At 41.7% G+C, this 15,076-nt stretch overlaps 1 protein-coding gene across 1 annotated transcript in view; it reads left to right on the forward strand.

Annotated features, from left to right (window-relative positions):
- CNOT10 (CCR4-NOT transcription complex subunit 10) overlaps window positions 1-12,678 on the forward strand; it is a 44,474-nt gene extending 31,796 nt beyond the window's left edge. The window contains exons 14-19 of the mRNA XM_019536400.1: window positions 5,301-5,414; window positions 8,284-8,414; window positions 9,120-9,155; window positions 9,260-9,387; window positions 11,108-11,183; window positions 12,303-12,678. Of these exons, the coding sequence (XP_019391945.1) occupies window positions 5,301-5,414; window positions 8,284-8,414; window positions 9,120-9,155; window positions 9,260-9,387; window positions 11,108-11,183; window positions 12,303-12,457 (640 nt within the window). The 3' untranslated portion in view covers window positions 12,458-12,678. The remainder of the gene's footprint in view (window positions 1-5,300; window positions 5,415-8,283; window positions 8,415-9,119; window positions 9,156-9,259; window positions 9,388-11,107; window positions 11,184-12,302) is intronic.
- Window positions 12,679-15,076: the final 2,398 nt, after the last annotated feature.

Below are 15,076 nucleotides of genomic sequence, written 5' to 3' on the forward strand. Positions count from 1 at the left end.
CCCCAATACTCTTTCCTGCCATGGCAGGGGGTCGGACTAGATGATCTGCTCAGGTCCCTTCCGACCCTAGAAACTATGAAACTAAGTCATTACTGACTTCTTGATTATTTATTCTCAAGCTGTAAATAGTGTAATAGTTGAGATGAGTGGTATTGGGCTAGAAACAAACTGTGTGGCTCTGATCAAGTAAACCGTAGCTTCTGTGTGTCAGAATTACATGGTATCATGTTGTAAGAAAATGAACACGTAATCTTTTCTTTCCCAGTCAACCATTGTTACCTACTGATGAAACTTGACAACATGTCAGGAAAAACCTGTCAGTACAAGAATTATGCCGTGTCTGGTAAAGAACATCATACTAAAAAAGAAAGAAAGAAAAACATTGACTTAATTGCTGCAATATTTGTTTTGACTGATGGCTAAAACTGCAGTACTTGCTTTCCCTAGGGTCTGACTGACTCAACAAAACCGTTTCTAAGCTTCTGCACGTGGTTGTAGAATATCTAATTCTTTACAGATTCAAGTGATAGTTCTTCTTCAAGTGAAGCTGAAGGCAGTAAGTTAATTGAACAAATTAAAACTCTTATCTGACTGGTCAGTTAAAATTAATAAAGAATCTAAAACCAGCAAGAAATCTGTGGTGGGGAGAGAGAGAGTGTGTGTGTGTGTAACTTTCGATTTATCCTGGTGATAGTAAGTTGAAAACAGTTGAAAGCTCCATTCATCCCTGTACTCAGATGTACTTATAATAGCTTTTTGAATTGTTTATACAGAACTGCATATATTCATAGATTTTAAAATATAATCTTAGTATCATTTAGGGGGGAGGGAGGGGAGATTTTGGGGTCAAAGTTAGGAGTCCCATCCAGATAAAATTTTCATGTCTCCTGTTTCGTGCGTATACTATTTGGCAGTTGTCTTAAATTTCTTCCACACATTCCAACTTTTTGACCATTGCAGGCAATGTCTGTAACGCACGTTCTGACCTATCGCATGAAACATTTTCAAAGGGAACAAGTGTGTGCAACAAATGTACAAACAGATCAAATACTGTTGGCATTAAAAATGTAAGGAAACAAGACATGTAGGGACATAGAAACTCTGAAGTTTCTTCTAGCAGAGTTTCCTGTAAATTCTTCTCTGGCAATTGTTTCTTCAGCTGCATAGACTCTGCATAGTCTTCATGCTTTGAATAAGGAGTCAACTTTTCTGCTGCTGCCCAGAGCAGTTCCTCCATACAGTATATTTAATCTGCTGGAACAACCCAGCTCTGTTCAAATGGAGTCAGAACTGGGAGCCGTCTCTGGGCCGTAACACTAAATGTGAAACTTCTTGAAGTTCTTCTCCCTTAGAAGAGAATTGTTTATGTTTGACCATTTTAAAAAAAGGGCACTTTATGGTTTTTGTTCTTGGACACAGTTGCACCTGAGAGTCTCTTTTACTTGAGCTTCTTCCAATATAAAGATTACTAGTATCAACTCATGGTCTTAAATACTGATGAATTTCCAGCTTTAGAAATCCTGTCAGAATGTTTGTTACTCTGCTGATTTGTCCATGGATGCGTGTTCTGCTAACTGCTAAAGATTAGGAGGGGAAACAAAAACCGTTGTAGAAGGATGAAAAAGGAGAAGCTACTAAATTAGAGAAGACCAGGAAAGAACGTGAGGAACAAAACAGTTGTGTATCGTTTCTGTCTCAACTTCCAATTTGTAATATTACTCTTTCTCCTATTCATTTTCTGTGGATTCTGTGGGAAGTTTCCAGTCTTGCTTTAAAGAATTGTTTTTGTGTGGATTTTTAGGGCAGAAGAGACCATTATCATCTGCCCATATGTATTGTATAGGCTCTAGGATTTCCTTGAACTAATGCTGTGAGTCTAATCAGTGTGTTCGAATAGAGTATCTTTCTTACGAAAAGCATCTAGTCTCAAACTAAAAATACCCAGTGCTAGAGAATCTACCACAACCCTGGGTAACCGAGTCCAGGGGTTTCACAATGTAAAAACTTGGGACGGATTTCTAGTCTGTTTGCCTACATTCTGCTTCTGACCATTGGCTCTCAGGCCATTACGTGCTGGATTGAAGGATCTTCTTTCATATTTTTCTTTCCCATTTAGGTACTTGGACTGATCCCAGAGCCCCAAGTTCTTTTTTCCAGCACCTTCATCCCTCCTTCTTTCTACCCCCTTGCAGTTTTCTGAGCCCATACCAGTCTATTTACATTATCTGTGGCATGTGGACACCAAAACTAGACACGCTATTCCAGAAGTGATTGCACTGGTGCCAAAACCAGGTATAAAATGACCTCCCTCTCTCTCTCCCCCATACCTGATATTCCAATATGTGCAAGGATTGCATTAGCTTTTTTGGCTATAGTGTTGTATGAGGAGCTCATGTTCATGACCCTGAAGGCTTTCAGAATTGTTGCCTTTAGAGTAGAATCTGCCCTCCGATAAGTGTGACCTACAGTCTTTGTTCCCAGATGTGCGTCCTTGCATTTGGCTGTACTAATACGTAAAAAACCAAAACATGGTCTGCATTACGTGTTTTATGTGGTAGGTTAAATTTTATTTCAGCTTGCTGGTTGGGGAAAAAGCCATTGCTTGCTGTCTGATTTGGACAGAAGTTTACATTTCAGTGGTAGTGTGCTTCGTTACAGTAAATGCATGTAAAGTCTGGTTTAGAGTCTATAAACTCTGGCTGTGGAGCCTGACATCTTACTACTGTGTCTCATACAATAGGTTGTATGTCATGATTCGGGAATTAAAAAGTTCTCTTTTTCTATCTGAAAGGCAACTGCAGGTAGCTCCGAAGTGCAGTAATACTGGAACTCCCCACTTCTCAGAGGCAGCCTGTTGAGTTTTGTCAGAGTCCTCATCGGGGGAGGGGACTAGATTGTCTGCTGTCTTGCGATTACAATTCTTCCGCTCTGATTAACTGTCAGATCTCTTGAGTGTTTGGTTTAGTGAGTTCGACATCGATTCAAAGTGTGTGAGAGGAACAATATGGCAAGCAAAAAAATTTGATGTGAGCTTCTCCTCTCCCAACCTTCCCTCCCCCTGCCCTCCCCAGGTGCTTGTTGCTATACATCCTTCTTGTGTTCCTGCAAATACAGATGAGAGAGGGGCTCTCCCCCTTACACCTGGAATTCCACTGAACAGTTGCTCGTCTCTCAGTTTGAATTTCCTCTCCTTTCTATGCTTTTCTTAAGATCTGGAAACGTACAATTTTGGTTTGAAACTAGTGTAGCAGTGACTGTGTGTCAGTACAGACCCAGTATATGCAGCTATAGCATCTCCCTTTGTTTAAAAGTAGCTATTCCTTGAGGCAGAGAAGAAAACGGTCCATTTAACAATTCAATCTGAGATAATGGTCCTTTTTTTTTTTTTTCTCCCAGTAGCAACCTTTCAAAAATATTTTTGGTTTGGGACTTGAGTGGGGGAAGCCTTCCTCCCTTTCTCGAAAGCTTTTGTATGTGTTCAGATTTGATGTGACATCTGGGCATGGTAAAGAGGAAGTGGGGGGTGGGGGGAAACGGTGGTGAAGTTTCTTATCCTGCTTGTGCATAATTAAAGTGCATGCCTCCTGGGAAACGGGAATAAAGGAACCCCAGGCCCTGCCATGAATTACATGACTTACTGCTGGACCCAAAGTGGGCTTGACAGTTGCCAGAGGGTTGGAGCTGTAATAGCCCACCTACTGGCAAGAGAGCTGAATATGCGCTTCTTGCAGTTATCCCAACATGGGAGGATTCACTCTTCCTCCCTGCAGAAGAACAGAAGCTATTCTCACAGCTAGGAGTCCCAAGGCGAGGAAGGTGACGGCACCTTCCCTGAGACGAGGCAGTCTGCATTAAGTTATGTCTTATGAAGTGGAAAATATCCCGAAGTGTGTTGCTGGGGACAGGGGGAGGGGAAGGGGAAAAATTACAAGCTGTAAATGCTTGACCTAATGCTGACATCCTGATTTGGGATTATTACTTGAAGATGTGGAATGAGTGGTACATATTTCGTTATAAGACTTCTCGGGCATTTTATGCTAGAAATGCTCAAAACTGTCCAGTAGTAACATCTAAAAGGCTGTATTCATAGTAACAATAAAAAGCCAGATTTTTCTGACGCAAGGCTAAAGTTCAGTTTTAAAATCAATAGTAAAACTAGACTTGAAACTACCTTGATGCTTGTAGACTTTTGTTGTCCGTTGTGCTGTGGAATCAGTCTGATAGACTCAGAGTGCCAATTAGATTGTAAATGCGTTTTTAAAACCTCTTTAATGCCAGGAGTTGACAAAGAGTTACAGAATACAGCAGTCTGCAGACCTGACATACCCTTTGTAGTGCTATAAAAGAGGAGGGAAAATGTAACTGAACTTCACTGCTAAAAGAAGCTAGAGCACAAATAAAATCAAAATGAGTGCATTTTCTCCCTGTGTGTACATATGCGTGCATGTATTTACAGTATGCTGGGGGTCAGGATTTCAGAATCCTGCTGATCAAATCGGTAACAATCCTTGACTTCTGCTTGTAGAACATTTTATAATTAAGCCCAGTAATCTGGAGAATGTGCTTCAGGTTGTATTTTGACAGCAGAAATTCTGCTCCTGTTCGTTTCTGATTCCACGTGGTGATGTTGGTATGAGATTATAATAGCACCCTGCAGTTTGATAAAGGAATGTACAATGAGTGTGATGTGTTTGAACACTTGAAAGTGCTGATTAATTGTGAACTTTTAAAGCTTTTATTTTTACTGAATAAATTGTATTCCATCTGTTAGGTAACTGGAATCAAAATGTGTTGAACCAAAATGTACAGAGCTTTTTAATCTCTTTTTTCATTGGTTTCATTGAGTGTAGTAATAGCTGCTTTGGAGAGGAAAGTAGAATTCCACAGATAAAAAACTGCTTTCTCCCCCGCTTTGACAATTAAAATATGACCTGTAAAGTGAATGCTTATAATATTGCTAAAGTTCTGAGTTTACATGCTGATATTTTATCCATTTAGCCTCCTTAATCACAGACTCAAAGTACAAGACCTAAAGTCACTTTTTGAGGCAACTGGGCCTTCTATACAAGTCAGGTCTTGGGTGTCTGATGAGAGAGGATTCAGGCTTTATTCCTACCAACAGCCTAGTTTAGCTTCTGTCTAGCTTTGTGCCCAAATGCTCATAGCTTAACCCAGAGTCACCTTGTGCATGTGGTATAGTTTTTCTTTTTTTTTTTTTTTTTTTATTGTAGGAATTTTATAAGGATTTGTGCCCACAGAATTCTTGGCCAATAATTTTTTTTTTTCTTTTTCCCCTCCAGGTGCTCAATACTTGCCTGCAGTGCTTATGTTGCTCTTGCTTTGGGTGATAACCTTATGGCTTTGAATCATGCAGATAAGCTTCTTCAACAGCCAAAGCTGTCAGGATCTCTTAAGTAAGTCTGACTGGACTATTCCTGTACTTCTCCTGCATCATACTCTGAATTGAAGCTCCAACACCTTTAACTCCTTTCCAGTTCTGCCTCTATTGTAGTGGTTCTCAATATTTTCAGACTTCAGGCACCCCTCAGCTAATGCCGGCTCTTAGTTCTCACTTGTTTTTTGACTACAGATAAGGAATAAAGCAATTCTATTGCAAAGAGCTCCAAGACCATAACAGGTCAGAATATTTTTGGCACTGTGGATTCCTGTTTGAAATCTCTGGGGCTATCTTGTGAATCATGTTGCACACAACACTGCATGGCATCCAGCAGCACCCATGAAAGGGATCTCAAGGCACTGCAATATGCTGTAGCACCATCATTTGAGAACCACCATGTTAGTGTAAAGAATTGAATATCAGGCCTGATCCTGTTCCCGTTGACGTCTGTGGCAAAATAAGCATTAACAAGGGCCCCTGACACAGGTTCCATTTAAGATGCAATTAACAGGTTAAATAATAACTCAATTTAAGGCATAGTAATATGTAACAACTTTGTGGCTCATTTGTATCATGCCTTAACTTGAATGTGAGGCCAGTTGGGACTACCCATGGCAGATTCAGTTGAGTGTCGATCCAGCATGGGGCAGCCCAGGGCTGGGACACGGCTGTCCCCTACCCAGTTGGGCTGGGGGCAGAGCCAGTCCCTGGACTCCAATCTTGGGGTGAGGTGAACCTGACTTCGGAAGCATCTCCTCAGACTCGCTGCATGCCAGACCTTTAGTGATGCATTTTTTTTCTGATGAGGCTTGAGGATTCCAGGATCAAGAAGCCTCTCTCCCTGATCAGTGATCACAAAGTCCCTGTATACCAGGGATCTCAGAAAACTGCGTGCAGCTCAGCTGCACACCTGTTTTATAAGGATCCCAGCATGACATGACTCCAGGATCAGAGAGACTCTCCATCCCTTGTGCTTCCAGACCTGTTAAAACTGGTTGCCCCTGTGCTCAGGGACCCTGGGATCATGCTGCGGCAGCCCAGTCCCAGGATCCCCATGCACTGGGACCTGTAAAAATCAGCTCGTGTTTTGACAATCAGGTGATTGTTGCATGGGGCTGAGGACCAGATGGGCCAGTTCCAGACCCCAGTTCAGTCCCTGGCCCCAGCTGACAGTCAGCTGATTGTGGGCACCCAGCTTTCAACTTGCTAGCGCAGGGGGAGCCTGAGATCTTACTGACAAGTAAGGCGCATTTGGGAACTAATCCTTGATTCCAAAATCGTGCATCCAATCTCATCATACCTTTATGTGAACATCCATCGGCAGCCAAGGAGTCATGAGCCCACTTACTTACATATGGATTGACCTGAACTACTTGTAGTTTGGTGATTTTTGTAGCCTGCTTTTCACAGCAGATTGAAGAATTAAGGATGAGCTGCTCAGCTGTTTGCTGTGGCTCTTATTTCAAAGGATGCCACTTCTCCAGTCAAGTGGACCTTATCTGTGGTCCAGCATAGCTGTTTGGAGAAGCAGCACCCTTTGAAGTAAAAGCTGTAGCAAACAGCTTGAGTGCCTTTGTGGTCTCACACAGCCACTTGCTGTGGCTCTGTATATCCCTGCCTGGTTTGCAAGCTGTCGTCGAACCTTTACCCTGCAAAGTACTTGGGCTGTACCCTAACTGGAATCTGTGCAGTTTTTTTCATGCTCCTTGAAAATCTTTCAGAGGAGGGAGGGTCCAGTGGCAAGGACACAATACTGGGTCTTATCTTAGAAGTTCTAGGTTCTCAGTAACCAACTGCTTTTAGATCTGTTACTAGGACCCCAACTTAAAAAGTGATGTCAGAGTAATGTCTGCAACAACTAGGACAACTATTTAACTTTACCCTGTAAAATTAGCTGCTGTGCAGGTTAATCATTCCTACTCCCTTCAGAGCTTTCAGGGAGTTGGTATTTTGCCTGTTGTCTTTGTTTCCCTGGTCATATTTTTCTGATAATGACCTTTGCATTCTTTTACAAGATTGATGGCTTCTCTGTACTCGTCTTCAGTAACACAAAGCTCCTGGATGATAACTTGACATGCGTTCTAGACTTTTGGACATCTTGGTTGTGTACATGAACATTTTTACTTAATGTTTGCCTGGTAATTGGGCGTTTACCCTTGGTGATGCAACATATGCAAACTTAATCCATATAAAATATGAATATATTTTCAAGGAAAGTGGCAGATTTTTTGTTGCTAAACTAGAAATGGCAAACATAAAGCTTTTATAACACTAGTTAAGTTGAAGGATAATTTAGTATCCTCACCTGTCTTAAGTGATGTACAAACATTCAGGACAGCACAGAAGAATTTGGTAGTCCTCTTTGGAGGATAGAGTGCGTTTTACAATTTTGTTAATTTTAGGAACTCTCCAGGAGCAGTTCAGTGGCTTTTCTTTTGGGTATAAAATTCATTTAAGTTTTTTGTCTCTCCATATTACAGGTAGAAAAACTAAGCTTAGCATCCTTGGGAAGTTGCTATTTATTTAGGTAGTGTTCAGGCAGCACCAATGTGCTACTAAAACACTACGTTAAATAAATGGCAACTGGCTACTTTTGAATGTAATCCTGACCCTGCCAACCCTGTGCACAAAGTGACTTTTCAGTGGGACCATTCATGTACACAGATGATTGCAGTGTTGGGGTCCACAATTGTAAAACATCACCATTATAAGTCTATTATAAAAACATCTCCATGGTACTCCATTTCAGTGCAAGTGCTTTCAGTGCAGCAAGCCTGTCACTCATGCAAAGAAATATGTTCTGCTTCTCTTCTGGAGAGTAATTTAGAGATGAGACTTACTGCCTTGCTACAAAGCTTGTAACCCAGTGTTTTTTGTGGTTGTAGGTTTCTTGGCCATTTGTATGCAGCAGAGGCGCTCATCTCCTTGGACAGAATCTCTGATGCCATTACTCACTTGAACCCTGAGAACGTCACTGATGTTTCCCTGGGGATCTCTTCAAATGAGCAGGATCAAGGTTAATGAGTTCATACTTGATTAGAACCGGTCGTGCTTTCAGCTGCCTTCCTGCTGCAACTTGCAATACGTATACATTTTCAAGGCGGTCTGGTTTTGAGTCTCTAGTCAGTTTTTGGTTTGCTCTGTGTGTGCTCACTCTGAAGTAGTTAATGCCTCAAATGAGCAGTGCTGCTAATGTATTTCTCATTAGTTTATCTAAACTTCATTTTTGTAAGCTTGTTATTCACTTACAGTTGAGCTTCAGTTTCTTTCCTAACCTTCCCTATCCCTCTGCCCTGCAAACCAGCTTTGGGGATTTAAGTGAAATCCTACTTCCTCCAAGCACAGGGAGGGGTGAGAGGGCAGGGAAATTTGAAATCTGTATCTTCTTGCAGCACTTCTAAATTGTGAGCTTGTGTAAACTGTAACAGTGTTACTGCAGCACCCACATGTGTAATTCAGTCTTCAGTAGCAGTTCTGGCTTGAATGATACGTTTCCAGTTTAAACCTCATTGCTTGCTGTCATAGTGGAGTTATAAAAGTTCTTTTTAAATAAGCACATCCCTTACATGAAGATTTAAAGTTGCAAGTGTATTACAACTTCTAACCACGTTGCTTTGTCTTCTGGATTGTCCACAGTCATTTTGAAGTGAAGATCAAACTTGCTGCAACTATAACCTTTAAGAAATAAGCTCACAAAACCATAACTTTTGTTTTCTTACAGGGTCTGACAAAGGAGAAAATGAGGCAATGGAGTCTTGTAAGTAACAGTCCAAAAACAATGAAAGACTTTTATATCACAGTGGGGAATAAAAAAAAAGTGTAAAGTAACTTTGATTTTTTTTCTCTTTCTCTCTTTGAAAGCTGGCAAGCAGACACCTCAGTGTTATCCCAGTTCAGTTACTTCTGCACGAACAATGATGTTGTTTAACCTTGGCAGTGCCTATTGCTTGCGAAGTGAATATGACAAAGCTCGCAAGTGCCTCCATCAGGTAACAATAACAAAACTAAACCCAAAGCAAGAGGTCATCGATACGTACGCAGCAGCCTTTCTTCAACCATCTCCTCTATATTTCACCCAAAGAAACAAAGCCAAAATCCTTTTCGAGCATACATAGGTTTATCAGTACAGTTCCCCTGTTGTTTTTTTCTAGAACCACCAGCAAAACAAGTCAGTGGATATGGGTGCAATAACATGCTGTTGATAGTACAGATTACGGGACTCTGACTTCCCACTCTTGTAACAGTTTTTTCAGCTTTTGAGCATGTTTTTATATTTCAGTTTTATTTTTCTGGCTTTTGTTCCTCCTTTTTTTTTTTTTTTTCCTGAAAGCAACAGTAGTGTTCGCTTCTGAAGAACTGAAAGGGATTTTTTGCTGAGTAACTAGTCAGCTAACTTGGCTGCTGTTCGCAGCAGGGCTTCAGTCTACAGTTGAAGCTATACAAAAGCTATTCCCTCCTTCTGGTAGAGCAAGTCGATAGAATTAGGTGCTACAGCACCGGACTGTATGCAAGAAAATGCATTGAGGAACTGCTATGGACATTATCTGCTGTGCTCAATGCCGAGTGAAACCAGCTAGTAAAGCACGGAGCAGCAACGCCATTGGCACTTCTAGCAGAGTGAAATAGGACTTTGGGTGCCAAAGTTGCATTAACTCTTTAGAGGTCACAGATCAATTCTGTTCTATCCAGATATGGGTCCGCTGTCTTTGAGCAATTGGTGTGCTTTTCCAACCTACGTACAACTCGTGATGTTGAGGCATGTGCTCCTTCTTGAGAACTTATTCTCAGCTGAACAAATTCTAGGACCAAAAGATTTGTAGCAAATGGACTTCCAACCTTGACATTTTAAGTGAGGATTCAGCTATTAGTGGTTGAAGCATCTCTGATAGTCTGAAAATACCTTGTTCACATGTGCAGTGAAACTGCAAAATAAGCATTCACTGCTAAAAGAGGGTCTTAATCTTTCTTCCCACCATCTTTTTCTCATCACATTTCCTTTGTTCTTAGCCTATAGGGTGTCTTTATTGCAGAGTAGCTGCAATATATGTATTAACCTGTTCCATTTTGAAACAAGTTAAATGTTTCAAGAACATTACTTAAAACCAAGAAATGGGGAAATTGGCTCTTTAATGCCTGTCAGTATTGGGGCACAATGTTATATGGTTATTGAGCTGTATAAGAGATCATAATGGTAGTCACTCATAGCATGTAGAACTAAACTAGCATAATTCCATTATAGCCAATGACATATTAACATAATTGTTCCCAATCTGCAGGAAGCTGGGAATATAGTGTCAGATCTTCAGTTGGTGCTCCTCTGTCTCTTTGTTGACTTCATTATTGATAAAGCTGTATTAACTTCATAATATAAACTGCTCACCCACACAAATTTATTTTCCTCCTGTTCTCTTACCCTTCTACCAAAAGTTCTCTAGACTGGCCCAAAAATGACACACACATTTACAAATATGAAGAGCAGATGGTGTTTCTACTGAATGTGAAAATCTTTTAAAGGCAGGTAATCTGTTAGCACTTTTCTGCATATAAGAGCCTAATGGAAGATCTTTAATCTTGCCTTCTTTAGCAACTACCCTGTGTAGTGGTGAGGAGGGCATGGTTAGTCTCCCTAGACCAAGATTATAACTATCTTGTTACCTGGTGTTTCTTTACTGTTGAATTGCATTAACTTTTTTTTCCTTTTGGGGTTAGGCTGCTTCACTAATTCATCCTAAAGAGATCCCTCCTGAGGCTATTTTGCTGGCTGTGTATCTTGAATTACAAAATGGTAAGAATTTTACCCTATCTGAAATTTGGTTTCGATTTTGAATTCCCAGTTATGGGGCACACCAGGGCTGTTGCCCAGAATTTCAAACTAGTGTTTTGACTTTGTATTACTCTTAAGTAAGGGTGGGTGGGTGCATGTTACTCGTATTCATATTGGATCCTTGGGGCTCAGTCTGTATACACGGCTTTTTAAATTGTTTATTCTGCAACTTGTTGAATATCTTTGGGCACGGACTCTCTTGGCTGACAACACCAACTGCAGTTAAGACTGCAAAACTACATCTAGTGTCATTCTATTATAACAACACACTTACCTTTCAAAAATACTAATCTTTTGGACAAATTGTCCATACTTTCCCTTGTGTCCAAGTGAAACTTCTTGGAAAGTTTGAACAAAATCCTATTTTTGAATGAGGTGCGGTGTGGGAGACTGAAGATTGACTGGTGGGGGGAAAAAATCGTATATCACAGTGGCTCCCCTTGTGATTTTTATTAAGTGGAGGATGGAGTGGGGAGGGGGGTGTCTAAGGTGATGTCATCCTTCACTCTTTCCAGAAATGAGTAAGTATCTTCAGATATCTCTGAGTCATGCTGCTTATATTGGCAATTCAAAATCTCCCTGCCATTTATTGAAGCACCTGTGTAAATGGGCAGCAAGTCACTAAGCTTGAGTTGCATCCATACAGGGCAGAGTCGTGCAGCAGCAGAGAGCCCCAGTGAAGCCATCAGTGCTTTGGGCCCAGAGCTTGCTTAAGCAGAACAATCTGTATACATAGGCTAATAGTGCCTTTGCCATGGTACATATACAGAACCATGTTTGTCTTACACGTTCACATCCATTGATGTTGTACAGGTTGAGTATCTGGTTTGGGAGGATTTTTCGAATGCTGTAGATCCTATAAAGCTGTGATTTCAGAATCTATCCTGCAGGTGTTACAGTGCAACCATTTGGGTTAAGAAGCTAAGCGAGAAATAAGCTGTGCCATTGCTTCATTTGTCATGAATTGACATGAGGATAGCCAAAAAAAGTACAACGGATAGACTATAACTGCAAGATTCTGTTCTAATTACCTGCGCTTGAGGCTGGCCCACAGATTTCTAATTCAGAACTGTTTTGTAGGTAACACACAGCTGGCACTGCAGATCATCAAAAGAAACCAGCTTCTCCCTTCTGTGAAGACACTCTCTGACATGAGAAAGAAGCCAGTATTCCAGCCAGTTCATCCTATCCAGCCCATTCAGATGCCAGCTTTTACCACTGTTCAAAGGAAGTGAAGTCTTGCTAGCTCATGACTGGCCCAGTGGAGAAGGGCTTAGGATTTTGTATATTTTTTTTAAACTCAGCCACCTGAATAGCAGGAATATTGGAGTGTGCTGGTTTATGCAAGTTTTTAATAAAACATTTCAAAGTCTTGTTTTGAAGAATTTTGTAAGAGGTGTCAGAAGAGAGAGAGAACTCTGAAATGAGGGGCAGCTTAAATAAATTTTGTAAGATAGTTGTGTTTTTCATGATTTTCAAGAGTGGAGCAAGTTTTTTAAATGTGGCTTCTGTAGTAGCCAGTCTGTACATCTCAGCCAGAGCAAACACTCAGACATTTACTGCCTGTGGTTTGGAGCCCAGTCCCAGGTAGGTGAGGCTTATGTGAGAGTTCCTATATAAGCTGTTTATCTTCTTCTCATTCTTCACAGTTAAGTCTGGGTAAGGAGTTAGAGGTCATCATTCAAACACCTTGGTGACCAGAAGCATCCATTGGGTTGGATGAATGGACTGTAAGGTAGATTGTTGGCTGGCTGGATTGTTGGCCTTGATGGGTCAATAGCTTGATGTCTAATTGGTTGGCAGTATCAAGTGGAGTGCACCATGGGTCAGGGCTAGTTTTGTTCAGTATCATCATTAACAGTCTGGAAGATGAGATGGAGTGTACCCTTAGCAAGTTCATCAAAGACCCCAACAGGATCATGTAGTAAATACGCTGGAGTGTAGGGCTAGAATTCAGAGTGACCAGGACAAATTGGAGAATTGGGCCAAAAGAAGTCTTATTCAACAAGGACAAAAGAGGTTCATTCAACAAGGACAAGTGCAAAGTCCTGCACTTGGTGTGAAAGAATCCTACGCACCAGTACAGGTTTAAGACTAATTGACTAAGTAGCAGCTCTGCAGAAAAGTACCTGGGGGTTATAAGATGGATATGAGTCAACAGTGTGCCCTTGCTGCCAAGGCTAATGGCACTGCATTAGTAGAAGTGTTGCCAGCAGATCAAGGAAAGTAATTATTTCCATCTATTCTGCACTGGTGAGGCCACATCTAGAGTACTGTGTCCAGTTTTGTGCCCCCCACTATAGAAAGAATGTGGACAAATTGGTGTGAGTCCAGCTGAAGGTAGTGCAAATGGTTAGGGAGCTGGGACACATGACTTCTGAGGAGAGGCTGAGGGAACCGGGCTTATTTTATCTAGAGAAGAGAAGACTGAGGAGGGATTTAATAGCAGCCTTCAACTACCTAAAGGGTGGTTCCAAAGAGGATGGAGCTGGACTGTTCGCAGTGGTGGCAGATGGCAGAACAAGGAGCAATGGTCTCAGGTTGCAGCAAGGAAGGTTTAGGTTGGACAGTAGGAAAAACTCTCACTGGGAGGGTGGTGAAGCACTGGAACAGGCTACCTAAAGATGTGGTGGAATCTTGGAGGTTTAAGACAAAGCACTGGCTGTACTGATCTAGTTGGGGATGGTCCCGTTTTGAGCAAGCACGGGGTTGGACTAAATGACCTCCTGATATTCCTTTCAACCCTAATCTTCTGATTTTTTTGATCTGCTAGTGTAGATAGCACAGACTCTAGGAAATATTGTAATTACTGCTTTTGAGACTTTTTTCTTAGATACTTTCCTGTGCTGTTTAAAAAGGTCTGCATTGGCTTGTGACGTTTGAACACTGGGAGCCTTCAGAGTGTGGCTCTTGGCAGGTAATCTACAGTACAAGCCTTTGACTTCTCTCAAGTGCTTCCAGTTTCAGTGTTGTTACGGTGCTGGGCCTAAAGGTTTCTTCTCCTGAAGTTATGCATAAGCAGGAACCTTGGTGAACTACAGCCTTGCTTCTTGCACATGTGGGGAAAAAACAAAAACCAGTGCTTTATTTTCAGCTTTACTTTTGCCGAGTGCAGTGCTTGCCCAGAAGTGGCATTGCATTAGTTTGACCTGGCTTGCCCAATATCTGTATAGATTGGGTGCTTCAGCAGTGTATTTTGACTCTATCTAATAGCTGATTGAATCAGCTTTAGGTAAAAGTGCCAAAAAGTCCTGCTGAAGTGCCCAATCTATACAGAAGTTGGGGAGCTGGGTCAAACTAACATGCTTCCTCTTCTGGTAGAGCAGTGGGGTGGGTTAGTTTGCTTCCCCCCCCCCCCAAATGTCTGTCAGTGGCATTTGTATAACTAAAGGTGATGGCTAAGTATTGTGGTGCTGTGTCCTAGCCACTGTTGCATCAGCATTTCATACTTTTAAACAGTATATTATTAAAGTTTTCAGTCTTGGATACTGAAGTTTTTTACCCACAAAACCAGAAACTGCAGTCTAGCCATGTTACTGCCCCCTAAGGCAAATGTTAAATATTACTGGAAGGGAAGACTAGATGGGGTACTTGACATATTACTCTGCACTGTCCAGCTTCATGTTAATGTGGCGAAATGCCGGGCTAGCGGCTCCGGCACCGCTTAGGGGAGCCGCGGGCTTTGTGGAGTTGTGCGAGCGCGCGGCTTGTGGGGCGGAATTGAGTAGCTCTTAGCCGCCCTCGAGGTTCGCCGAGTTGGCACAAGTAGACGACTTAGAGTAAGTAGTTAGTGTCTCTTAATCTATAGGGTGTCCGTTGGTTCAGGAGGTTCCAGAGCCAGCCCTTGCGTTCCA

Source organism: Crocodylus porosus, unplaced genomic scaffold (assembly GCF_001723895.1).
Source record: "Crocodylus porosus isolate Cpor-Errol unplaced genomic scaffold, CroPor_comp1, whole genome shotgun sequence".
Classification (NCBI taxonomy): domain Eukaryota; kingdom Metazoa; phylum Chordata; order Crocodylia; family Crocodylidae; genus Crocodylus; species Crocodylus porosus.